The sequence below is a fragment of the Fusarium oxysporum genome, chromosome V (assembly GCF_013085055.1).
Source record: "Fusarium oxysporum Fo47 chromosome V, complete sequence".
Taxonomy (NCBI): domain Eukaryota; kingdom Fungi; phylum Ascomycota; class Sordariomycetes; order Hypocreales; family Nectriaceae; genus Fusarium; species Fusarium oxysporum.
The window spans coordinates 4,430,738-4,455,721 of record NC_072844.1 but is presented as its reverse complement, the minus strand read 5'-3'; the positions used below and the strand labels follow the sequence as shown (position 1 = coordinate 4,455,721).

Below are 24,984 nucleotides of genomic sequence, written 5' to 3'. Positions count from 1 at the left end.
ATGGCTATATGTATATAGATGCTAGGAGTAATTAAGAATGGCTATAATACTATAGGGCTAAAGAAAATAATAAAACTAGAATGGAAGCTGCACCTAAATAGCTTAATCAGAGAGCCATAAAACCTATTCCTTAACTATAAAGATGCCGTAAAAGCCAGCGCTATGGTAAAAGGAAGATATGCCAGAAATATTAAAAGCACTGAATTTAAAGAAAAGAAGAAATAATACTATATAGTAAAAAAGGAAAGAATAGATAATGACCTGGCACTCTGCGAAAGAATTAATATATAACACCGAGAAAATCTATAGAAGAAACACCTTGGAGAACCTTAGACCCTAGGAGTTATTAGAGAAGGAAAAATAAACCCTCCTAAGAAAGAAAAATAAACCTAGTTATCTAAGGCAGTAGATAATATCCCTATAAAAATAATACTTAACAAGATAAATTAACTATTATAGTAGATACTAAAAAAGGATATATTATAAGGTATAAAACACCTAGATTCGCCTTAATAACCCTCTAAAAGAAAGAGGAAGCTATTAGATAAGAATAAGAAGTAGAAAATAGGACTTATACCTACTATTAGCGACACTCCTAAAGTATAAGATACAGAGGAGATGCAGTATAATTAATAGTATAATACCTCTATAAGGAAGATAAATAAATTAAGAATAAGTAGAAATAACCCTATAAACTATTATGCAATAAAGTCAGAAAGAGAATATATCTATTACCTAAAGATAGGTATATATAGGGAGCTAAGGAATATAGAAATATAGAAAAAGTTAAAGAAATATATATTAGAGCCTATTACTAATATAATACTATAAATCTATTATACTAGGAATAAAAGTTTAATAAGGATAATAATATTAGGATATTACCTACTAACCTGAATTATAAGAATATATTATAGGTATTATATAAATACCACTAGTATAAGTACTATTAATAAAATAAGGAAAATAATAATTATTTCCTAGTAGTAATACCTAGCATACCTAATAATAACCTATATTATAAATAGGAAATATATAGATATTTAGTATATTACTAGTATAAGAACCTCAGAGTAGCTATGCTATAATTTAACCTAGGATACTACTAATAAATCTATAAGATAAAAGAACTACTAGAAGGAATTAAGTACTTTTAGCAGCTAATTAAAGAAGCCAAAAGAGAATTTAAAAAGGCAACTTAAGGAAAGTATATTAATAAAAAGGCAGAAATTATAAATAAATAAATCGATATCAGATAAATTAACTACTTAATAAAATAGCTGTTAACTAATAATATAAGCTTGGATACTACTAAAGAACTATAAGGTTAATAGGAAGTAGATGGACTCTATCTAAGCTTTAAAGGAGTTATGCAGTGGAATAATAAATGCAAATATACCTATATAAATAGAAAAGGATATAAAGGAGAAAGCTGCATTAGTATTTATAAGGACAGGTTAGGAGGAGTAATCCCTAAAAGAAATAGAAATAATAAGTAATCCAGATAAGGAATTACACTAGATAAATAAGATACAAAATTAGAAAAATATCTCTAGTAATAACTATTTAATAAAGAATTTATTAATAACTGCCTTAATAGAGAAGGGTATAATAATAGTAACTATAAATAAATGCACTAAGATATATTAGGAAAAGTTATATACTATCTATAACAGAGTATTAGATAGGTAAAGAGTAAGGACGAGAATAACTTAGACTAATAAATGCTCTAGGATTATATAAAGAACCTATACTGAAACGCCTAGTATTAAAGGTTTAAATTAAGGGGAAGTGGCTAGATGCTTAGATTAATTATAAAGCTAAATAAAACTTTATTAACCTAAAAGTAGTTATATAGCTAAAATTACTATAGAAAAAAAAGAAAGATGCCTATTTGTTAATTAATACAGAAGGATAACTATTTAATTATAATAATAGAATTATAAATTAAGAGATTAATTACCTTAAGGTCTTTATCTAAGGAAAAAATCAAGGAATAGATTTTAATATCCTTCCTCTAGATAAAAAAGTAAATATCCTCCTTAGTATAAATTAGCTATAAAAGAAAAACCCTTATATTAACTAGAGAATTAACTAAGTTATCTTTTTTAGTAATACTAATAATAATAATAAAAAAATTATAATAAATAATAAGAGATCTTAAACCCTAACTAAAGAGGATAGTAAGGGAAAGCATAAAGTAAAGAATTTACTACCTCTAATAGGAGTATAATATAAGTATATAAAAGGCAAGAAATAACAAAACTACTAGATCTTAGGTCTCCTTAGAACCTAATTATATAACCTAAATAAGTAATTAAAGCTATAAAAGAAGATTAAGGAAAAAAAATAATAAGATAGACTTAAGAATATCCTAGAAGAATACTATATCTATAAGAAACTATTTAAGAAAGAACTTAAAACGAAGGTACTATAGTATAGCCGCTAGGACTATAAAATATAGCTTAAAATAGGCAACTTGCCATTCTAGAAGATTTATAACCTTAATAAAAAGGAACTTATTACCTTAAAAGAATACCTAGAAATAAAATTAGCAAAAGGAAATATTAGGATATCTATATTATTAGTAGGATTTCTAGTAATATTTATTCCTAAAAAGAATAGGAAATTATAACTTATTATAAATTATAGGAAGTTAAATACCCTTATAATTAAAGATAAGACCTTACTTCTGCTTATTATAAAACTTAAGGATTATCTATAAGGCAAATAGATCTTTATTACCCTAGACCTTAAAGGAGTATATAACCTAATCTGCATTAAGGAAGGAAATAAATAGAAAATAGCATTTAGAACCAAGTTTAAGGTCTTTAAATATTTAGTAATATTATTTAAATTTACTAATGCACCTATAACGTTTTAGCAGATAATTAATAATATACTTTAATAATACTTAGATATCTTTATAGTATACTACCTAGATAATATCCTAATCTTCTTAGATAATAAAGAAGAATATAAGGAATATATCTATAAGGTCTTAAAAGCCTTATAAGATACTAACCTACTAGTTAAACCAGAGAAAAGCTACTTTTATATAAAAGAAGTAAACTTCTTAGGATATATTATTACCCTAGGTAAAATTAAAATAAAATAAAAGAAAATCTCGGCAATAATAGACTGGCTAAAACCTATTATAATTAAGGAAGTATAAAGCTTCTTAGGTTTTATTAACTACTACTAATAATTTATTAAAGACTTTAATAAGATTATAAACCCTCTTATAAAACTAACTAAGAAGGAATAAAAATTTATTTAGTTACTAGAAGCTTAGGATGCATTTAAGTAACTATAATAAGTAATCCTTAGTAAACCTATACTAGTTATATTTAACCCTAATAAGGAAATAAAACTAGAGACCGACTTATTAAACTTTATACTAGGAGGATAAATAGGTTAATAAGATAACTAAGGTAAGCTATACCTTATTATATTCTACTTGCATAAGTTATATAAACTAGAACTTAATTACCTTATTTATAATAAGGAATTCCTAGTAATTATTAACTATTTTAAGGAATTTAAATACTATCTTATAGGAAGTATATATTAAATTAAAGTCTATACTAACTATTAGAATATTTTATACTTTACTATAATATAAGAACTTAACTAATAATAATTATATTATACTAAATACCTATATAAATTTAATTTTATAATTATTTATAAAAAAGGTTTAAATAATAAAAGAGCAGATATAATTAATAAATAACTAGACTATAATATTAGCATACCTAAGACTAAGGAATAACTCCTAGAGAAAAACTAAAAAGAAGAATATTAGTTTATATAGCTAATGTAAATATTAGGATAGATATAAATAGCACTAATAAGAGAAATCCTAGAAAATAAAATATATAACTTCCTTTGCAAATTCTACTTATATCTATTATATAAATACTAAGGAGTTATTAAAACTCTTAAATAACTATTATAATAAGGATATAAGGTTTAGAGAAAAAAAGTAGAAAAAATAATTAAATAATATAACCTATATATAAGGATAAAGGCATAATAATATAAACTATATAGAGAATTATAACTACTAGAAATAGCAGAATAACTATAGAGCTTAATTATAATAAATTTTATAATTAAATTACTATTATTAGAGGAACCCTTAACTAAAATCTTCTATAATAGTATTATAGTTATTATAGATAGACTTATAAAATTCTCTATTTACTTACCCTATAGAGAGGTAATAAATACAGAAATAATAGCCTATATTTTCTATAATAAGGTAATAAGAGAAAAAGGACTACTAAGGGAAATCCTATTAGATAGAGGACCTACCTTTATATTAAAATTTTAGTAAGCACTTATATTATATTTAGGATTAAATTACTAACTCTTAATAGCATTTAAATCCTAAATAGATAGATAAACAAAATAAATAAATTAAATACTAAAATAATACCTATAGTACTATATTAACTATAAATAAGATAATTAGGTCGAAAAGCTACTATATGCCTAACTAGCCTATAACACTGCCTATAATAAAAGTATAAAACTTATACTATTAGATGTAAATTTTAGGTTTATATTAAATACCTACTATAATATATAAGAACCTAAATTAATTAACCTAGCTGCTATAATTAAAAGTAATAAGTTAAAAAACCTATATAAGGAAATAAAGATAAAACTTAAATATATTAAAAAACAGATATAATAATATTATAACCTTAAAAGGTTAAAAGGACTAACCTTCTTAGAGGGGGATATAATTTACTTATCTACCAAAAATATTAAAACAGACCAATTAAGTTATAAGCTAGACTATAAATATCTTAGACCAGTTAAAATTAAATAAAAGAAAAAAAAGGATATCTATAAATTAGACTTACCCCTAATAATTTAATATCACCTAGTATATTATATCTTAATACTAGAGTTAGCAGCAGATATAATATATATTAAAACTAGTAATAAACTATAATAAATTATAAAACTAAAAGTTTATAAGGCAGAGGTTATTAGAAATATAAATAAAATTAACAGATAAACTATATACCTAGTTAAATAGAAAAACTACCTAGAAAACAAAAACACATAAGAACTACTAAAATACCTTACTAATACCTAATAACTCCTAAAGAACTTCTACTAATACTAAAAGCAGAAAAATAGTTAATAAAAGCACCTAAACTAAGAGAATCCTACTTAAACTGCTTAATAATAGCAGACTAGTCTTAATAAGTATTATCTGCTATAGCATTCTTTAATGCAGCCTACTTACTTTATTTAGCCCTTTCTAGCTTATCTATTAAGTTAAAACTATACTAGATTATATCTAAACCCTTTACTTCTACTTAATAATACTAATATCTTAAATAAGTAATTTTTATAAATTAAGTATTTATTATATTATAAATATAAGTAGACTCTACTTAAAGACTAATTAACTTATCCTTAGAAGCCTCCTCCTCTTGCTTAAGACAGCGCTTTTTATTAATAATCTTTTAAGCTGACATTATATCAGTAAAACACTTTTATATCCGAAGAAAAATATACTAGCTGCCATAGATAAGCCGTGATTATTACAGGATATCCCGGATTTTACATAAGGATTATAGCAACTTAACTTCGCAGGATTAAGAACGCAGGAATCCTCTATCTTCCGATAAATGCAGTTAGAATAAGGCATAATGGGGTTCCTAAATGCTATAATAAGGATATAAAGAGATTTTTAGTTTTTAATAGAGGTTTTCTTAGCCTTTGCTATGCAGTTAGATATCTTAAGGGGATTATAGGATTAAGATTGGACTTACCAGGGGATAACTAATAGAAAATATAATAATTAGGCCTTAAGAATAAGGCCTAATAGAGAGAAGAGATTATATTATAACCCTAGCAGTTCTATTATATATACCCTATATTTTCTACTAATTAGTATATACCTTACTAAATAAATTAGTATTAAGACCCTATAATTATAGATAATCTATTATAATTAATGCTAATCTAATATAATTACTACTAATCCTATAATAACCTTACTAATTACTATTATTATTTATTAGTATATAAATTATATTTATTAGCATATTTATAGACTTAGCTTATTAGCTATTAATAAGACTTCTTTAAATTAATAAGCCTAATATATATTATTTAATTATTAAGAGATATAATAACTAACCCGCTTAGTATTAACGCCCTATGCTATCTGCAAATATAAACCTAGTATAAACTAGTTTCCCTATTTAAAACCATACTTATCACAAGAAGAATATATATAAGCAGAAAAAAACCTAAGGAGGTACCTTAATTACCTAAACTATAAATAGATATTATAAGTATTATATATATAACACTATTATATAAAACACTAGTAAGATAAGATAATAAATAACTACTTCCTAATATAAGTTCTAAAGCATTAAGAATAGAAACCCTACCTAATTATTAATATAATTAAATATAGAATTATAAAGAGATATAAAAGATCTTAAGTAGTAAAACTAAGAGCTTATATAGAAATAAGAAAATAAGCTCTAGTATATATTTAAAACTCCTAATATATTACATAATAGAGATAGAAAGTTTAATAAGAAATTAAAATCGCCAAAGATAAAGCACTTAACTAGGAACTCAGTTAAATTAACTAAGATATTATATAATAAGAAAAAGAAATATCTTAAGATAAATAAGATATCTCTTAATAACTAGAGAAATAATAACTATAAGATTAATTAATATAAACTAAAAAAGGAAAAAAAAAGACCTCTTATTAAGGAAGAAAAAGTAAATATTATCCTAAACTATAAAATAAGAAAGATAAAAGCTACTTACTAATAAAAACTAGCCACCTAAAATAAATATCCTAATAATATTAACTATACTAAGAGCAAATACAGCATAAACTACCTATAGGGAAAAGACATATACTATCTATAATAAAGTAATAAATAGGCAAGAAATTAGAGGCTAAATTACCTAAAAGAGCTCTAAGAATAGTAATAAAAAGATGCTAATAAACCTGCCTAAAACTAAGAGTTAGAATTAAAGGCAAGTAGCTAAGTATACTTATAGATAGTAGAGCTAATATAAATTTTATTTCCCCTATAATAGTTAATAAATTAAGGCTACTATAGAGAGATAAGAATAATCTATATATAGTATATAATAAATAAGGAGAAACCTATTTCTATAAAGATAAAAATATTATTAGAAAGATTAATTACCTTAAGGTATTTATTAATAGAAAGAACTAAGGTATTAACTTTAATATTATCCTAGTATAAAAATATAATCTAGTACTTAGATATATATAGCTATTATACTATAACCTATAATTTAACTAAAGAACTAACTAAGTAAACTATAAAGATTACCCTTTAGATAATAAAAGTAATTTAGGCTATAATATAAAATCTTAAACTTTAACTAAAAAGAGTAGTAAAGATAGGAGTAATAAAGTATTACTTATTCTAAAAGAAATATAATATAAGTACTATAAAGGTAAGGTTAAATATATTAAATAAATAATAATATCTCTTAAAGGATAGTTTAAATAACTAAACTAAGATATTAAATAGATAAAATAAATTACTATAAAAAAATCTAATAAATAACTTAAGAATATATTACTAGAGTATTATATCTATAAGAAGTTATTTTAAGAGGAATTAAATATAAAGTTACCTTAATATATAAACTATAATATTAAAATTATATTAAAAAATAAAAAAAACCTAAAATTCTTTCTTATTTATAATCTATCTTAGGATAAGTTAAAAATACTTAGAGAATAAATAAATAATATATTATAAAAAAAATATATTAGACCCTTAAAATCCTTAGCAGGATATATAGTTATATTTATACTAAAATCTAACTTAAATAAGCTAAGACTTATAGTAGATTATTAATAACTTAATAAGATTACAAAGAAAGATAAGACACTATTACCACTTATTACTAAACTTAAGGATTACCTATTTAGTAAAAAATAATTTATAGCCCTTAATCTTAAATCTGCTTATAACCTTATCTAAATTAAAGAAGGCAATAAATAAAAAACAGCCTTTTAAATAAAATATAAATTATTTAAATATTTAGTTATACCTTTTAGATTAACTAATATACCTATAGTATTCTAATATATAATTATAAATATACTTTAAGAATATCTTAATATCTTTATAGTTTACTACTTAAATAATATTCTTATCTTCTTTAATATAGAAGAAAAGCATATAAAACATATCTATAAGGTTTTAAAAGCACTATAAGATACTAATATACTTATTAAACCTACTAAAAGCTACTTTTATTAGTCTTAAGTAACCTACTTAGGATATAAAATCTTATATAATAAAATCAGGATAGATAGGCAAAAAATTATAATAGTTATTAAATAAAAAGTTCTAATATTAGTAAAAAAAACCTAATCCTTCTTAGGATTTACTAACTATTATTAATAATTTATTAAAGACTTTAGTAAAACTACTATCCTACTTATAGAAATCACTAAAAAGGATAAACTATTCTAATAGAATAATAAAGCATAAAAAGCTTTTAAGAAGCTTAAAATAGTAATTACTAGTAAACTTATTCTAGTTATATTTAACCTAGATTAGTAAGTTAAACTTAAAACTAATACTTCTAATTTTGCCCTAGGAGGATAAATAGGATAGTAAGATAATAATAGTATATTATATCTTATTACTTTTTATTCTTATAAGATATATAAAGCAGAACTTAACTACCCTATTTATAATAAAGAATTCCTAGTTATTATTAACTATTTTAAGGAATTTAGATACTACCTTAGAGGAAGTAGATATCTAATAAAAGTATTTACTAACTATAAGAATATAACTTACTTTATAATAATATAAGAGCTAAACTGATAATAATTATACTATATAAAATATCTATATAAATTTAACTTTACTATAGTATACTATAAAGGAATAAATAATAAATATGCCAATACCATTAATTAAAGACCTAACTATAATATAAGAATAATTAAAACTAAAAAATAGCTCCTAGAGCTTAACTAAAAGGGAAAATATTAATTTACCTAACCTATTAAAATAATAATAAGGATAATTAAATAATAAAAACCTCTATTAGAGTAAGACTATAACTTCCTTTATAAATTTTATTTATATCCTCTAAATAGACATTAAGGTATTATAAAAATAGTAAAATAACTTAAGGACTAAAGATATAACTTTAAAAAGAAAGATATAAAAAATATTATTAAGTAATATAACTTATACTTAAGAATAAAAGCCTAGAGATATAAACCTTATAGATAATTATAACTACTACTAGTAGTATAATAACCTTAGGACTTAATTATAATAGACTTTATAACTAAACTACCCTTATTAAAAGAACCCTTAACTAGAATCTTCTATAATAGTATTATAGTTATTATTAACTAACTTATAAAATTCTTATATTACCTACCTTATAGAGAAGTAATAAATATAAAAGAACTTTCTTATATTTTTTACTAATATATTATTAGTATATATAGGTTATCTATAGAAATCCTTTTAGATAGAAGACCTATATTTGTAGTAATATTTTAGTAATTACTTATAGCATAACTTAGATTAAATTACCGACTTATAATAGTATTTAGACTGCAGATTAATAAATAAACTAAATAAATAAATTAAATACTTAAATAATACTTATAGTATTATATTAATTATAACTAAAATAATTAGGTTAAGAAACTACTAATAGCCTAATTAGCTTATAATACTATATATAATAAAAGCATAAAGCTTATACTAGCTTATACTAACTTTAAATTTATATTAAATATATATTATAATATATAATAAGAAAAATCAGTTAATTTAACTGCTATACTTAAAAGTAATAACCTTAAAAATTTATATAAAGAAATAAAAATAAAACTTAAATTTATTAGAAAGTATATAAAAAACTACTATAATCTAAAATAATTAAAGAGATTAACCTTTTTAAAAGGAGATATAATCTACTTAGCTATAAAAAACATTAAAATAAACTAACTAACTTATAAATTAGACTATAAGTTTATTAGACCCTATAAAATACTATAGAAAATTTTAAAAAATAACTATAAACTAGACCTACTATTAAAAGTTAGGCTTTATTTAGTCTTTTATATTTTACTACTTAAATTAGCAGTAAATATAATATAAGTTAAAATAGGCAATAAACTATAAGAAATTTTAAAACTAAAAGTCTATAAAGCAAAAGTAATTAAAGAGACCTATATAAAAAATAGCCAAAGAGAATACCTTATAAAATAGAAAAACTACCTAGAAAATAAAAATACATAGAAACCCCTAAAACACCTTACTAATACCTAGCAACTCCTAAAGAACTTTTACTAACCTTAGAACTCCTTAAAGGCCTATTATTATTAAACTCCTTACTAAGGCCTAAGAATGCCTAATTAATATCATTAGGAATGCCTAATAATTAAAGATTATTAATTACTTACTCCTTATAAGACTATAAGGCAGGAAGAATATTATCCTCCTTATTAAGCTTTTATATTTCCTACTTAAATAATTTAGTACCTTATTTCTTTACCTTTTTTTTTATCTTATAAATCTATTATAAGTAACTTACTATCTTAGCTAAAGAAGATTATAACTCTATAAGCTCCTTATAAAGAATTAATACCTTATTACTAGCCTCTTCTTCTTAAGCCTCTAACTTCTCTTACTAATCTACTAAATAATTTACTACTAAAGTTAATATATATCAGAAAGAAAGAATAAATTACTTATATAAGTAGATATAATATAAATACTATTATAGGAATAACCTTAATAAACACACTTAAGGTAGCAGCTAGACTTCTTAATATTATTAAAATAATACTCCTTCTTATTTTTAAAATAATATATATATAGTATTGCAGCAGGAAGGCTATTTTTAACTATAAAATAATAAAGCAAAGTATAATCCTTAGTTATATCCCTCCTCTTAGGAACCTTATTACTAGACTTAAATAAGTTTTTAATAGCCTCTTATAGGATAATTAATTTCTTAGATTTCTTAGATAAATATTTTATTATATAACCTAATATTATATTAGTATCCTAGGAAAATTAATATAAGTTTAAGTTATAACTTACTAAGATAAGATTAGCCTAATAGATAATATATAGGTCTTAAGGATAAGACCTAACAGAGGGGAGATATTATATTATAAACCCTGCAGTTATATTATATATACCCTACTTTTTTAAACCTATCATTAGAAACCCTAGAATAATCATACTCTAGACTATAATCGCCTATAAAGGATTACAACCTTAATCATAATCTCTTCAGTAGGATTATAACTATAACTATAATTACTTAAAGACCATCTTTAGTATATAGACTATATTTATTTACACTTTCATAGATTCTAGCTTACCAGCTATTAATAAAACTTCTTTATATTAATTAAGCCTAATAAGCATTAAGTCTACCATTAAGAGACGTAACACTTCGATAAGCTCAGTATCATACCCTATGCAATCTGCCAATAATAAACCTAGCACGGCTTAGTTTATCTATAGTTAGAAACCAATTATTACACTAAGGGGTAAGAAATATTTAAATTATATTAGACTTTAGAGATACTTAGATATAGCTTTTAAGGTTAACTTATAAACTTAAAAAAAAAATTAATATTAATATAAAAAAAAGCCTTAATAAGTTTAATAAAAGTTTTATTATAATACTTAGATTTTATATATTTACCTAATAAAGTCTTTATATTTTTATTCTTATATATAAAAGATTATAATTTAGTCTTATAATTTACTTTTTTAAATAACTAAGAGATTTTATTTAGGTTTATAAGCTTATCTTAGTATTATAATACCTTTAATTCTATCTTAAAGTATTAAATAATTAATATTATAAGTTATTATAACTTTATTTATAAAAGCTTTTTTTAAAACTATTTAAAAAGTAATTTATATATCTTTTTTAATAAATTATATTATTTTAAATTACTTAATGTATTTTATAAGTTAATATAATAAAATTAATAAAGTTATAAATTATTAAAGATATTATTAACTAGGAGGTTAGGTTAAAAAGCAGGTAGCTGGTTTCTAGGGGTGGCTAGTTTCCCTGTATCTGATGTTAAACTAATACTATAAACCCAAAGTTATTGCATTAATCCCGAGGGGGTTGGCTAGCTCGAGACACCCTTGTTTAAATATAAAAAGTTCTAGAATAAAGCTTATGTTTTTGTGACACGAAGAGTGCTTTAAGGGTGAGAAAAATATGATAAGCAGGAGTAAAGTAATTAACTAAGTCTTTTCTTTTTTTTCTCCCCCTTTTTTCTTCTCCTTTCTTTTCCTTATAAGGGGTTTTTCATTCCGCAGAGTTACCCAAATAATAAAGCCAGATTACTATTGCAGTTGTTCTCTGAGGCTGTGAAGATCAGGCCTACCATGTGATACGAATCCAAAGTAGTTGGATAATTAAGAAGTAGAGCTAAAGATCCGGGGTTTGTCGAATTATTTGTAGCGCCTCGACAAAGGAACCGTGTATTTTGTAGGTCTCATAATGTATTAATACAGGAGAAAACACCTGGAAGGATAGAATAGCAGCAGAAGAACGAGGTCTTGGGCACTAGATTGATCCTCAAGTGTGAAAATTAACCTTATTTTCACTAGACAGCAACCCCAATAACGTATCCAACAGGGATTAGCCACAGTCCACCCTAAGCTCACCCTACTACAGTTTAGTGGCCAGATCAAGACGACTGAGGTTACGTTTCCCGAATGCAGACAACTTCACGCTCGTCACTCCAGCTTACCAACCTCTTATCAATTGGTAATACGAAGCTTAAGCAAACAATTGCCGGAGCTAATGATTCTACCATGACGTGTGATTACAAATTAAGTCTGAAATCATCCGTCTAGTATTCCAACCTGTATTAGAAGCAGATAAAACAAAGTAACGTAAGCGGAGCAAAGCGAAAGACAAGCATTCCCATGGCATTCACCCGGCATTATCTCCCCCTAAATACTGATTTGCCGGACGCCCGCTCCTTTAGCTAAGTACAAGGTTCGACCGAAGATTCTAAGCAGATCCGTACTACTCGGTACCAGGTATTATTTTCAGATACTTCGACTTTAGAACCTGCTATAAAATCTTACGTTGCTGCCGCCCTATTATTTTCCTCCAAACATTCCGTATCAGTTGTTTCCTTGCACCTATATCATACAGTTTAGCAAAGTCCCATCTTAACATGTTTTCCATCGCCTTGGCTACTGTTGCTTTGCCTTTCTGTGCGTTGGCTGCATCTCTTCCTGCGAAGACGGTAGCACAAAACCCTAACGGAACGTGGCTCGAAAACATTGCTGTGCGCCCGAATGGCGACCTTCTGGTTACCCAGATGCATCCTTCTGCAATTGTCTACACGCTTCGTGATCCATCAACCTGCCAACATACACTCGAAGAGGTTGTTTCTATACCGGGAATTCAAAACATTTACGGCATTACTCAGCTTCCTTCTCACAAGCATAACGTTGAGAATTATGTCATCGTCGGTGGCAACTCTTCTTCCCTCGGCAAAACCATCACTGGTACCTACCGCGCCTGGTCTATTCAGCTCCAACCTTCACGATATGGACTTAAGGTCAGGGCCAAGAAGATCAGTGATATGAGTAAAGAAAGCACCTTCCTTAATGGTGTGGTTCCAATCCCTCACAGATCCGATACTGTTCTAGTCGCTGATTCAGCTAACGGCTTGGTCGGTCGTCTTGATCTGGTCTCTGGCAAGTTTGACACATCGGCTTTTGTTTTCCCAGAGATGGTTCCCCTCGACGACGCGGAGTTACCCATTGGCGTAAATGGTATCCGCATTCATAGTGGCTATCTATATTTCGACAACTCTTATGCGGCTTCTATCTATCGGATTCCTATGACTTCTGAAGGCTTCCCTGTTAAGGGTGCTACACCCGAGCTTGTGGTGGATGTCTCTAATGGAGTCAGCTTCCTTGATGACTTTGCCTTTGATGCAGAGGGCAATATATACGCTGCCAGCTTGTTCGACAACTGTGTCGTCTTTGCCGATACAGTGTCCGGCACCTGGAAAATCGTCGTGGGTGGATTGGGCGAGATGACTGTCGCTGGTGCTACGTCTGTAGCATTTGGTCGTGAAGGACACGATAAGGACATCCTCTATGTTACTACATCTGGTGCAATTGCAAATCCTGTCAATGGGACCGAAACCGAGGGCTCTAAAGTTGTTGCTATTGATACACGTCCTTTGAGAGGCGAGTTGTCGTTGTAATTCAGCTAGCTTTGTGACTTCGTATCGTCATCAATACAGTAGTTTCAACGCTCAAAGACCCTACCAGCGTATTGTGTTACATTTGAACTATGGCTGGAGGTACTAATGCTGACACAGCCCTCAGGCTAAGTTTCAATTTTCAAAATTTGTCCAAGATTTACACCAAGTTTCCTAAGCTATCTGATCACCAAAGTTGACTGAAAAGTTCTATGAATACATATGTATTGAACCATGAAACATGTTACAAGACTATCCTGATAATTCACTTGTAGCGGCTAGCGAAAAGTCGATAGCGTTCGGCACCAATTCCAACCATCATGGAATTAGCATCGAGACACGCCATACTTGAAGTCACTCGGTGTGAAGTCAGGGTAAGCAAGCCCCGTGATCTCCAGTAACGGGGATAGTTGTAAGCTTGGAAGGAATCCATGGACGGAAACAATCCTGGATTAAATTAGTATATAATCTGACTCTTCTAATAGTATACGTACTCCGCATGCTTAGAGACGCGATGAGATTGCATATTCTGAATTAATTGCCAGAGTTCTGTGTGATCATTGTTGGTATCGAGTGCTTTGTTCGATATGACGAAATCGGCCTCGAAAACGACAACAATGCTGTTAGTCGACACGCAACTTGGCATCACAACGGCATAAACATGATCCTTAGCATGGTGGTTATCGTGCATATGGATAATAGCAGCTCGAAAATCATCATGCTCCAGGATGAAAGGATTCTCTCGCCTAAAGCAGATTAGCATATTCCGTGCTGAGGACTTTGGCATGAAACTCACGTAAACGTTCCAGCTTCCATGTTTGGAATGCCATGATAATATTCCTTGGCCATATCAGGCACTACCACCTTTGCACCAACCTTGACATAGTCAGGCAATCCCATGGCATGGTCGTGATGGTGATTGGTTGGCTACCTAGTTAGTATGCTTAACATTCATGAGACCACAAAACCAACTCACGATTACCATGCGGATAGGTTTACGTATGTTATCATCTACCCATTTGATTATGTCGTTGCTCTGCTGCGAGGGAGCATCCAAAACAACGACGAATTCCTGCAGTTCCAACAGCATCTGCCGATAGAGATACCCAGGCTGCTCCATGACCCATACTCCAGGTAAATCGGACCACGACTGTTCCGCCTTGAGCTCGTCGACAGTGCCAACGTATGGACCGAGGTAGTTATAGTTCGTGTATCTTTCCTGAACTTCGGTATGATCATGTGGTTATTAACCGGGATGTTGTCATCGGCCATACTTTTCTCGGGCCTAGCAAACCAATTAGATGGCATTATAGAATTCACCTGCACTTCATCGACTACCCAGTCTACTATCAGCTGATGGCTATTGTAGATCGTCTTGAAATGCTGAGGAATCATGACTCCTTCGACTAAAATGTAATCATAAACTCTGAGGTCATGCGTAGATGTGCCCAAGAGGGGATGTTTCTCAAATCCGCGAATGAGGTATGGCAAATGAGTTTTAGGATCCAGGACAACTGTCAAGTCTAAGGAATGGTTATGAACCTCGTCACAGATCAGTCATTAACACCGTGTAAGTTGACGAGCTTCACGTACCTGCAGGCATTTCCAGGTCTGACCCGTCATACTCCTTACTGTATGTGAAGTTATTGTTTTCTAAAATCTGCGAGACACAATATAAGCTCTTCTGTAGATTGTTCTGGACCAGAAGCCAACCATACGGTCTTTAATAATAGTGGATTCCATCGATTTGCGTCGAACAACAGATAACCAGACAGCAATCCTGCATAATGTCAGCTCAGGAACTTGTTACCTATGTTACTAACCATCCAAATAGCCGGACAGGGGAGCATCCGGGTCAAATATATTGTAGCTTCCCGAAACGACTGCAGCGTATCCATCTTCGCCTCCCTGGACGAGTAACGAGTAGTTCATCGGTTGCAGGCTGGGTCGAGCGAATACCCAAGGAGCTGACGTATTTGTGAGCATGCATCTGATCAAGTGACATGAAATTCTTACGAGCCAGAGCAGCGACCCTGTCCAATCGTTGCTTAATAGCTGATTCACCGTAGCTATAACTCATGTTCTGGCCACCAGAAACTACCACTGCGAGGTCCAGTGTTCCATCTACAGATATAGATTGGGGAACAGACCTAGTACGATAGATTCTTACCAATGTCAGCTCACGTTTCTACCCCTTGATAATCGAGATGGACTACGTTGGGCCTAATAAACTTAGCGTTTTTACCTGAGAAATATTTCCCAGCCCTCCTATAGCCTCGATAGCATGGTTAAGTAGGAGATTAGGATCCTCAACTGACGAGTTTCCGGGAGCAGAATCGCCGCAACAGAACGCAGCAACTCCCAAAACTGCCAGCCAGTAAAATGACCTACAAACACCGATCATACTTATTAAACTGCGAAGGACTTAGTATTTATTACAGAAGCAGGAAGATGACGGACATACTTCTTGTGTTTATTTATGATGAACATATTCCCTAAATGGTCAAGAAGGACGACCCTCGCTTACAAATTGAGGTTGTATTCTTCATAATTGCTTATCAGACCTCAATTCGGTCATTTTTCCTAAAGGATCAAAGGTGTCTACGCTAATGAATTCATGTTATGCCAAGTATGCACGACCTGCCTTGGCGCAGGCGAGTGAACTCCAGCTTGCTTTCCTAGGATGCAACAGGGGAGAGCAAGGGGCGCAGAGGAACACTACCGGGTGTGTGCCGTTTTCAGCTGCCAGCCGCTTTTGGTATACCAGTGTGTGCATTTTTGCTCTCACACGGCAATTAAATGATGCAGATTGGCTACTCTGGGCATATTACTCGCGTTAGAAATAAGCTGAGGCTCAAAGGGGTTAGCCAAGTAGTGTCAGTACATTAAAGGGTATCCAAACTTATTGCTCCACAGCTATATGTCTGCGGCAGAGGGCCAAAGCTTTACCCTGCTGATCGAAAGCATTAGGATGAATTGGGGCTGCCGTTAAACATCCGGAGTGCATCGGAACAAAGTTCTAGCCATCGATGTGACCATAGGCAAGTCCGAAGGCCGAGGCGACTCCACCTCAGTTCAAGCCCATGATCATATCGAGCCACTCCAAGCCAGGAACGGAGGCAGAGGGCAAATTACTAATGATGATCCAACCAAGCATGGACATTTTATAGGCAACCAAGAAGTTCGGCTTTTGGGTGCGCGTGAACACCGATGGATGATACATGAGCAAGGGGTGCGCAGTCCGTTCCCGACTTCTGGCATGAGGCAATTTGACGTTACGCCGCCTTTCTCCTCTTTTCAAAACGAGGGAGAAATCAGTACTGATGAAGGAAGAGGCGCAGATGAAAATTAAGTAATTAGTGGCACTATTGAAGTCAGTCAGGATGTTTTTTTTGTGCCGAATGACGAGGAAAACACCGATAATAGTTCGTGATAATCCTTTGGTGTTGGTGTTGTGATGCATCTGGAGGGGTTGGTCCGGTCAGGATCATGTAACTAACCGTATGAAAGAGGGTACAGCTCTTTTGATATCAATTGCACGTAAGAATAATGACCTTGATTTGCCTAGTCGCCCTACCCACCGTACTTAAGGCACGGTGCTTGTTGCTTGTTCGTGCGAGGCGTCGGTCTTCTGACACTTTCGGACGAAACTGCTATTATCATTATAACCGCAGTTTAGTACTGTTGAAGAGAAACCGGGTTGATTGTGTTGGTATTATCTGTAGGTTACATATGTTCGATAGGAGCACAGCTCCTTACATAGTATCCACATCCTAGCCATCAGCAGATCGGACGACCTTAGCCACACTGTCTCAACAGAGCACAGTCCACCTGCCGCATCTCCTTGCCAGCTACCTGTAACTTGGCCACAGTGTTCCAACAGAAATCCTCCATTTGACGGATTAAATCCAAGGTCTAGGTCGAGAACGAACCACCGCACTGGCACAAAAGGACGCCGTAGAGTCCACGACAGTACACCCGAGTTGGGATATAGAAAGGCTGAAAAGAGAGCATGACCAGGATCAGGCCATTCTAGAACATCGGATTGCTGTTTGCGCGCGTCTCAGGCCATTGGATCATTGCATCCCAGTGCTCGACCAATTTGTCGTTCTTGACGCGATAGATATCGATAAATCTCCATTCATGCCCTGCCATTTCGTAGCGTGTATGAAGAATGACAGTATCGCCTTCCGCAACCACATGTTTGAACTCGATCGTCTGTTTCTGTACTCCTTGCGAAACAAGCTTTTGTACGAGTTGTTTCACTCCCGCAGGGCCATCAGGAATTGTTGGATTGTGCTGAACAAAATCCTTGCTCATGTAGTCGTCCACTGCCGAGGCATCCAAATCACCGAAAATTCGTTGGTAAGCGTCAGTGACGACCTGCTTGTTGTTCGGGCTCATTGCGAAGCTCTTTGGAAAATGGATATGATTGGGGTGAGGAGTGTTTACGGTTTCATTCGGTCTTCCTCTCCTTTTCAATGTCCTCGCGATGAGTCTAGTCTCGCCTTTTTCAATTTCGGAATTCTGCTCGGCGGTGATTAGTCTTAACTGTATTTAGCGAAAGTAGACTAAAACTCTTGGCGGCTTTTGCATCCCCATCGGGTAACGATGGGGAGAGTTATACGCGGCGGACCTAACCTTCAGCTTTGTCAGCTAACCGAGATCCGAACTTAACTTGTGACCCTAGGATTACTTTGGGCTTAGAATCATGAATTGGGAAGAGGCGAAGTGGCGGTGGATATGTTAGTGTATAATATTACTTTTGTCGGGGGGAAACCGAGAAATGGTCAAGTGAGTGTACACTCCGGACTTTCCCCGACCCTTCAGCTGACAACCTGGCGACAACAGAACAAGGGTGTCTCGGCTGTTCCCCGTGGTTCCCGACTTGCTTGGGTTCCTCTACACGCCACAGTCCGGTGATGAAGTTTGAAAGCAAAGCACGACTCTAATAAAAACCCTAGAAGGGGAACCTCATGGGGAATTTTTTATCTATTAAGTATAACAGAGTTCGAACCATTTTGAGAGCAAGCATCACTTGTCAAACTGTTTCAAAAATGGCCTCCAACGTTAAGTGGCACGAACTCTCAAGTGAGTTCCATTCAACAGCCTCAGGGCGTCTCTTAATATTCTCTCTTAGACAATACCGATCCTACCTGGTACAAAGATGCAGGTTTACGTCGAAATGTAGCCTTGGGTTTGGGACTTTGCCTCGTGATTGCCACCAATGTATGTCTTCTTTACTATCCTGGGTTAACAAATGCTGACAAAGTGTTTCTAGGGATGTTAGTATATGTAGATCCTCGGCTAGATGCAATAGGTGCTAACAAACTCAAGACCAAGCAAGTCTTCTGGCTGGCTTTCAAGCGATGCCAGCATGGCAAGCGTATGCTTAACACTCAGCTATCTCCAGGCTTGGTCTTCTAACTTTGTCCGCAGTTATTTTAAGAGCCCTACCGGTGCTCTGCTAGGCATTTATTCCGCCTCATTTTTCATTCCTTCGATTTTCACGTCCTTCATTGGTGATTACATCTCTACTAAGTTCGGGCGACGATGGTGCATTTTCGTCGCCAATATAATTCTAGTCCTTGGAGCCCTTATCAACACTTTTACTTCCTCTGTGGGCATGTGGTGTGCTGGTAAGAATCCGCCTTTGCTCATCGCAGTGATTACTCCTTTGCTCATTCTTTCGCTCCAGGTCGTGCCGTGATGGGAGCTGGAGTTGGCCTTGTCAAAGTAGCGGCCCCCGTTCTCATCCAGGAGATTAGCCATCCCCGACTTCGACCGATCTTAGGGTCCTGCTACCAAACATTTGCGTATTTCGGTATCTTCTTCGCGGCCCTGATGACTTGTGAGTCCCCCGACCTGCTGTAAAACTTGACGGACCTGCCTTACATTTCGTAGTTGTTGGCCTGTATGTTCCCGGAAACTGGGGATGGCGATTCCCCTCGCTGCTTCAAGTCCTTGGCCCCGTCGCTGTTGTCATTGTTACTGTATACTGTCCGGAATCTCCGCGGGTAAGTCTGTCCGACAAACTCTTCAAAAGATGACAAAAGTTAATCGGGTCGACTAGTGGCTTATTAAGAACGGCCGGGAGGAACAAGCTCTCAAGGTCCTTGCCACGTTGCATGCCAACGGCAATGAGAGTGATGCACTTGTGCAGTTTGAGATGGATCAAATCAAAACAGCCATTGAGCAAGAAATGGTTCAGCAAAAGGCCAGTCTCCTGGATTTCCTTCGCACCCCTGGCAACAGAAGGCGATTGGCAACACTTGTAGCCCTGGCATGTTCTCTCAACTGGATGGGCAATGGCATTATCACCTAGTAAGCTAGTCATCAGAATCGTGACTCGGCAGGCATATTAACTGGATTTTTAGTTACCTTGCACCTATTCTCAAATCTGTCGGAATTACCGCCCCGGTTCAAATCACCTTGATCAACGCAGGCCTCGGTAGGTCGAATCCCATTTTGAAACGCTGAACAGCCTTCCAGAATCTTGACTGACTTATTCATAGCACTATGGAACTTGATTCTCGCCGCTATCGCTGCTGTTAACTGCGATAAAGTCGGCCGTCGACCTCTGTTTTTGACATCAACTGCAGGCATGTTGTGCTCATACGCTGTGGTCATGGGGTTGTCTGCAGGATTCTCCAATATTAAGGAGCACGCACTTGGCATTGCTGTTATCCCATTCCTCTTCATGTAAGTTCATTTGAAGCCATGATCCTAAGTGCTGAGGGCTGACGTTTTGAAACCAGCTACTTCGGATTCTATGATATAGCATACACCCCTCTCCCAATCTCTTACACTGTCGAGATTCTTCCATTCTCTATCCGATCTAAAGGCATGGCTCTGTTTACCAGCACTGCTACTTTGGGTAATGCGTTTAACCAATTTGTTAATCCAATTGCTCTTAAGAATATTGCATGGCGATAGTAAGTCATCAACGGCCTTACCAACGTGTTTTCTTTCGCTTACTAACCCATACTTTCAGTTACGCCGTCTATATCGGGATTCTAATCTTTTACTTCTGTTTCATCTTTTTCATGTTTCCAGAGACCAAGCGTCTCTCGGCCGAAGAAGCGTCAGAGGTTTTCGATTTCGATAGACACGGCCGTCCTCTTGGCAAGACAGTGGATTCTGAGCAGGGTGCGAACTTTGGTAATGATAAGGACGTGTCCGAATGTGCAATCGACAGTGTAAACAAGGCCTAGTTATTTAACGCTCTCTAGAATGGCTATATGGTTACTTCTAAAGCTGATATTAGATATTGGATATTGCAATATATATTGTAATAAAGAAATATTTTTAAATTGCATATTATACGTAGCAGACAGCATATGAATATTACTTTATACCTTGAAGACACTTCTTGAAATACGTTTTTAACTGCTAATAAATTTAATATAAAATTTTATAAAATGTAAAAGATTATTAATGTTAATACTTTAATTAAAGTAATTACTTAGTAATAGAAGAATAATAAAATATGTATATTAAATAACTTAGAAGAGTATAATATATAATACCTACAAGGCTAATTGGCACATCAGGCCATCCCTGTAAAACCAGGACAATAGCGATTAAAGAAATAAATTTTATATTTAAACTCATTATGTAATTAATAACCTTCTCTATAATATGTATTATAAGACAAGTCCAAGTAGGGCGGTATTGCAGGGTGGGCAGAGTGTAGGCAGAGTAGTCATGATGTATAGCACAAGCGCGCCAGTGTTTTAGTCTTTGCGCTAAGCCGCTGGATTATGTAATAGATTCCTCCTGGTCCTAGTAATGTTTATGGGGTGGAGAGCGGGGAAGCTACAGAGACTTGTCATATCACATGGCTTGACCATGCTTCCAGTATTTCTCACTTCTCACAATTCTTTGTGTGCTTTCATGAAATGTCGGCCAGTTCACCTTCAGCAGATACAGGGGGCCCAACCCGGGCCCATAAGCGTTGCCGTCGTAACTCAACCTCGACTGGGGACGATCGGCAAGCACCCAAGCAGCGAGCACAGCGCATTACTATGGCATGCGAGCGATGTCGGATGAAAAAGCTCCGCTGTATGGGCGGCCATCCCTGCAGTGGGTGCCAGCGAGCTAAGGCCGAATGTGACTTTGGCAACCGGGCATGGGAGTCTCAGCAGAATAGCTCCCTAACGAATCAACGACTTGCCCAGCTTGAGAAGACAATTGCAGGATTGGTAATTGACATAAGTCACTTGGCTCGTACACAGCCAGCAGGCGTCCATATTGAGTCTTCTGCGCGCGCCTCGCCATCCCAACCTCAATATCAACCCAGTTTGGGTTCGTCAGTCAACCCGACAGGCGCCAGTCATCATGTATCTGCAGTTGAAGAAGCCAGAGACGTTCCTTGCTTGGGAACTCCGCCTTTATCTGATGCACAGACAACTGCAGTGGTTCCACAAATGTCGTTCGCGTCAGAATCTCATCCCAGCCCTCTTGCTCCAAACCAAGTGGCGGATATGAGGCCTGAATTAATCCGCAGCCCTTCTGTCGATTCGAGAACGTCAGAAAGGCTCGAGAGCCGTTGGGACGCTTTGCAAAAGAATACGGCGCCTTTCCCTCCCTTGATGTCTCACCCTACTGCATGGTCTGGTAAGCCGTCAAATACCAGCCCTGATGATTCGGCGAGCCAGGTCGCTCTCGGTATGACGCACTACAAGGCTCAGGTACACTTGCACAGTGAACCACTCTCAGAAGGCATCGTTAGTGAGGTAGTAGCGAGGGCACTTTTTACCTTGTAAGTCTCTTGTTTTCAAGCCCACCCCCTTAACCTCCCCGCTTACTGCTGTAGGTTCTTTCAGAAATGCCATCCATCTTTTCCCCTCCTTCAGACGTCTACGGACCTCAAAGGCTATTTTGATCAAATCCGATCCTCATCACCATTTCTATTGACTAGTATACTTGCAGTTGCCGGTCGTTATTACACTGGTTATCGAGGGACGCAGCTTGGCATATCAGAATTACCGCCCATCGCAGCTACATCCCTTGGTGCCCTCGCCGATCTTGCATGTGCACACCTAGGTTTTGTTCTTTTCCGCAAACAGCATCAGTTAGCAGATGTGCAAGCTGTGTTGCTGCTCTCCGTATGGATACCACGCGGCAGAGGTCAATCGGCAGATCAGTGGATGGTTTCAGGGCTATGTACCCGCTTGGCGTATCGGATTGGAATACCCGACTTGATTGAGAGTCCTGCTGTTCTACGTCTAGTCAACTCACCCAACCTCGACGTTAACGATGTGCGCGAAATCGAGAACATTCTACCACAGTGGCACACTTGGTTGGTTATTAATCAGTAGGGCTCTTTTCGTTCCTGTCATTGTTGGACCACTTTCTAAGCTTTGTTTGCCAGGTACGATACGTCGCTTAGTCTTGGGTTCGGCCGACCCCACATGTTGGCTTTGCCGCATGCAAGTCCTCGACAATATCTTGCCATGGCACGCAAGCTGGGATCTTCAGCTCGAATTGATCTGACGGCTGCAGCATACGTTACTAGTCTGGTAGAGCTTTCCGCTGTATGCATTGACTGCTTGACCCTCTGCTGGCTTGCTTAAATATGTGCTGACCCTTCGTAAATAGATAACTACCGATTTGATTACAGGTCTACGCAACGCTCGCTTGCAATCAATTCTCTGTCAAGGCGACTCTCAGCCTGATACCACGGTATGGACTAGGGTTTGGACCCTTTTATCCGACCTTAATCCGCGATTAGATGAATGGCAACGCCAATGGACATGGGGTGGTGAGTTACCCAATTTATGCACCTTGGATCTTTGATACTCACAACCTGCGTGTTTAGGTTCTTACGATGCTATTGCCCTGGGGACATATACCAAACTGGTGACGATCTATGGAGAACACGCGCGATTGTGCCTAAACTCCGTTTCATTAAACCTCATCTTGTCCAATGCAAATGAAGAGAGCCAGCAGGATAAGATGCCGTACCTAGCAAGAGCTTGCGAAGCAGCAATTTCCATCGTTCAAAATCAAGTCGACCCGTCTGGTCCAGAGCCGTTTGTTCGATATGGCGCGGATGTGAGTGCCCATTGATCGACGTTTGCATGTTTTTGCTAATGTGTACTTCGGTCATACTAGTATATAGTCCTCATACTCTGCCAAGCTGCTGTATTCTTGGTCCGAATGCTGGCTGCCCGGTTCAACCAGACTCTACCAATTGAGAAGCCTGTCTTGCTGCACTACCTAAAAACTGCCATCGACCTCATGGAGTCAAACGACATATCCACAACCGGGATCTGTGGCTGGATGGTCCAATTGATTCGCGACCTCGCGCGTTATGCGGGCGCCTCCCTTGATAATGAAGGCGATACGATAAACAACAGGTAAATAATTCACTGGATATCGGTACTATCTGAGACTCATAAGTTGACAACGTATTTGAACAGCTTGACAGTGCCAGATCTCAACTTCCAAGACGCAGAATGGGACTTTGATGTAGGCATCCTTCTAGGCCAAACCATGCCGGCCGGAGAAACAGGCCTGGACCTTAGCGGATGTTTTGACTTTGCCCAGTCCTTTTACCCTCAGCACCCAGAGTCTATGGTCCACGGGAGGCCGAACTCTGATTGATTTCCTTCTTTGAGATAGTGGGAAGATTGGGAAGATTGTATTCAAGAGCGAAGATCGCGTATTCATTC

At 34.4% G+C, this 24,984-nt stretch overlaps 5 protein-coding genes across 5 annotated transcripts; 3 read left to right on the top strand and 2 right to left on the bottom strand.

Moving 5' to 3' along the window:
- Positions 1-13,261: 13,261 nt before the first annotated feature.
- FOBCDRAFT_274894 (uncharacterized protein) lies at positions 13,262-14,308 on the top strand (the record flags this gene model as incomplete). The annotated part of the gene is made up of 1 exon (XM_054704833.1): positions 13,262-14,308. One exon carries the CDS (start codon positions 13,262-13,264, stop codon positions 14,306-14,308), a length of 1,047 nt encoding a protein of 348 aa, XP_054560808.1.
- Positions 14,309-14,553: 245 nt separating this feature from the next.
- Positions 14,554-16,709, bottom strand: FOBCDRAFT_261464 (uncharacterized protein; the record flags this gene model as incomplete). The annotated part of the gene is made up of 11 exons (XM_059611280.1): positions 14,554-14,752; positions 14,800-15,051; positions 15,102-15,232; positions 15,282-15,524; positions 15,626-15,828; positions 15,899-15,965; positions 16,024-16,085; positions 16,129-16,272; positions 16,322-16,455; positions 16,490-16,573; positions 16,624-16,709. The coding sequence occupies 11 exons, from the start codon at positions 16,707-16,709 to the stop codon at positions 14,632-14,634; spliced, it is 1,527 nt and encodes a 508-aa protein (XP_059465030.1). The 3' UTR covers positions 14,554-14,631.
- Positions 16,710-17,852: 1,143 nt separating this feature from the next.
- On the bottom strand, positions 17,853-18,808 carry FOBCDRAFT_224777 (uncharacterized protein). Its single transcript, XM_054704831.2, has one exon. The coding sequence runs from the start codon at positions 18,707-18,709 to the stop codon at positions 18,338-18,340; it is 372 nt and encodes a 123-aa protein (XP_054560806.1). The 5' UTR covers positions 18,710-18,808; the 3' UTR covers positions 17,853-18,337.
- A 554-nt stretch (positions 18,809-19,362) lies between these two features.
- FOBCDRAFT_184075 (hexose transporter protein) lies at positions 19,363-21,519 on the top strand (the record flags this gene model as incomplete). Its single annotated transcript, XM_059608588.1, has 11 exons — positions 19,363-19,396; positions 19,446-19,538; positions 19,643-19,691; positions 19,745-19,944; positions 20,004-20,156; positions 20,210-20,322; positions 20,379-20,629; positions 20,683-20,756; positions 20,821-21,007; positions 21,064-21,240; positions 21,300-21,519. The coding sequence occupies 11 exons, from the start codon at positions 19,363-19,365 to the stop codon at positions 21,517-21,519; spliced, it is 1,551 nt and encodes a 516-aa protein (XP_059465029.1).
- A 687-nt stretch (positions 21,520-22,206) lies between these two features.
- Positions 22,207-24,916, top strand: FOBCDRAFT_294024 (putative C6 finger domain protein; the record flags this gene model as incomplete). Its single annotated transcript, XM_059611840.1, has 7 exons — positions 22,207-23,069; positions 23,124-23,624; positions 23,682-23,844; positions 23,909-24,071; positions 24,129-24,364; positions 24,425-24,669; positions 24,733-24,916. 7 exons carry the CDS (start codon positions 22,207-22,209, stop codon positions 24,914-24,916), a joined length of 2,355 nt encoding a protein of 784 aa, XP_059465028.1.
- Positions 24,917-24,984: the final 68 nt, after the last annotated feature.

What these genes read in the sequence shown, in the direction of transcription:
- FOBCDRAFT_224777 (XM_054704831.2), bottom strand. Translation starts at nt 18,709, where the DNA reads ATGAGCCCGAACAACAAGCAGGTCGTCACTGACGCTTACCAACGAATT.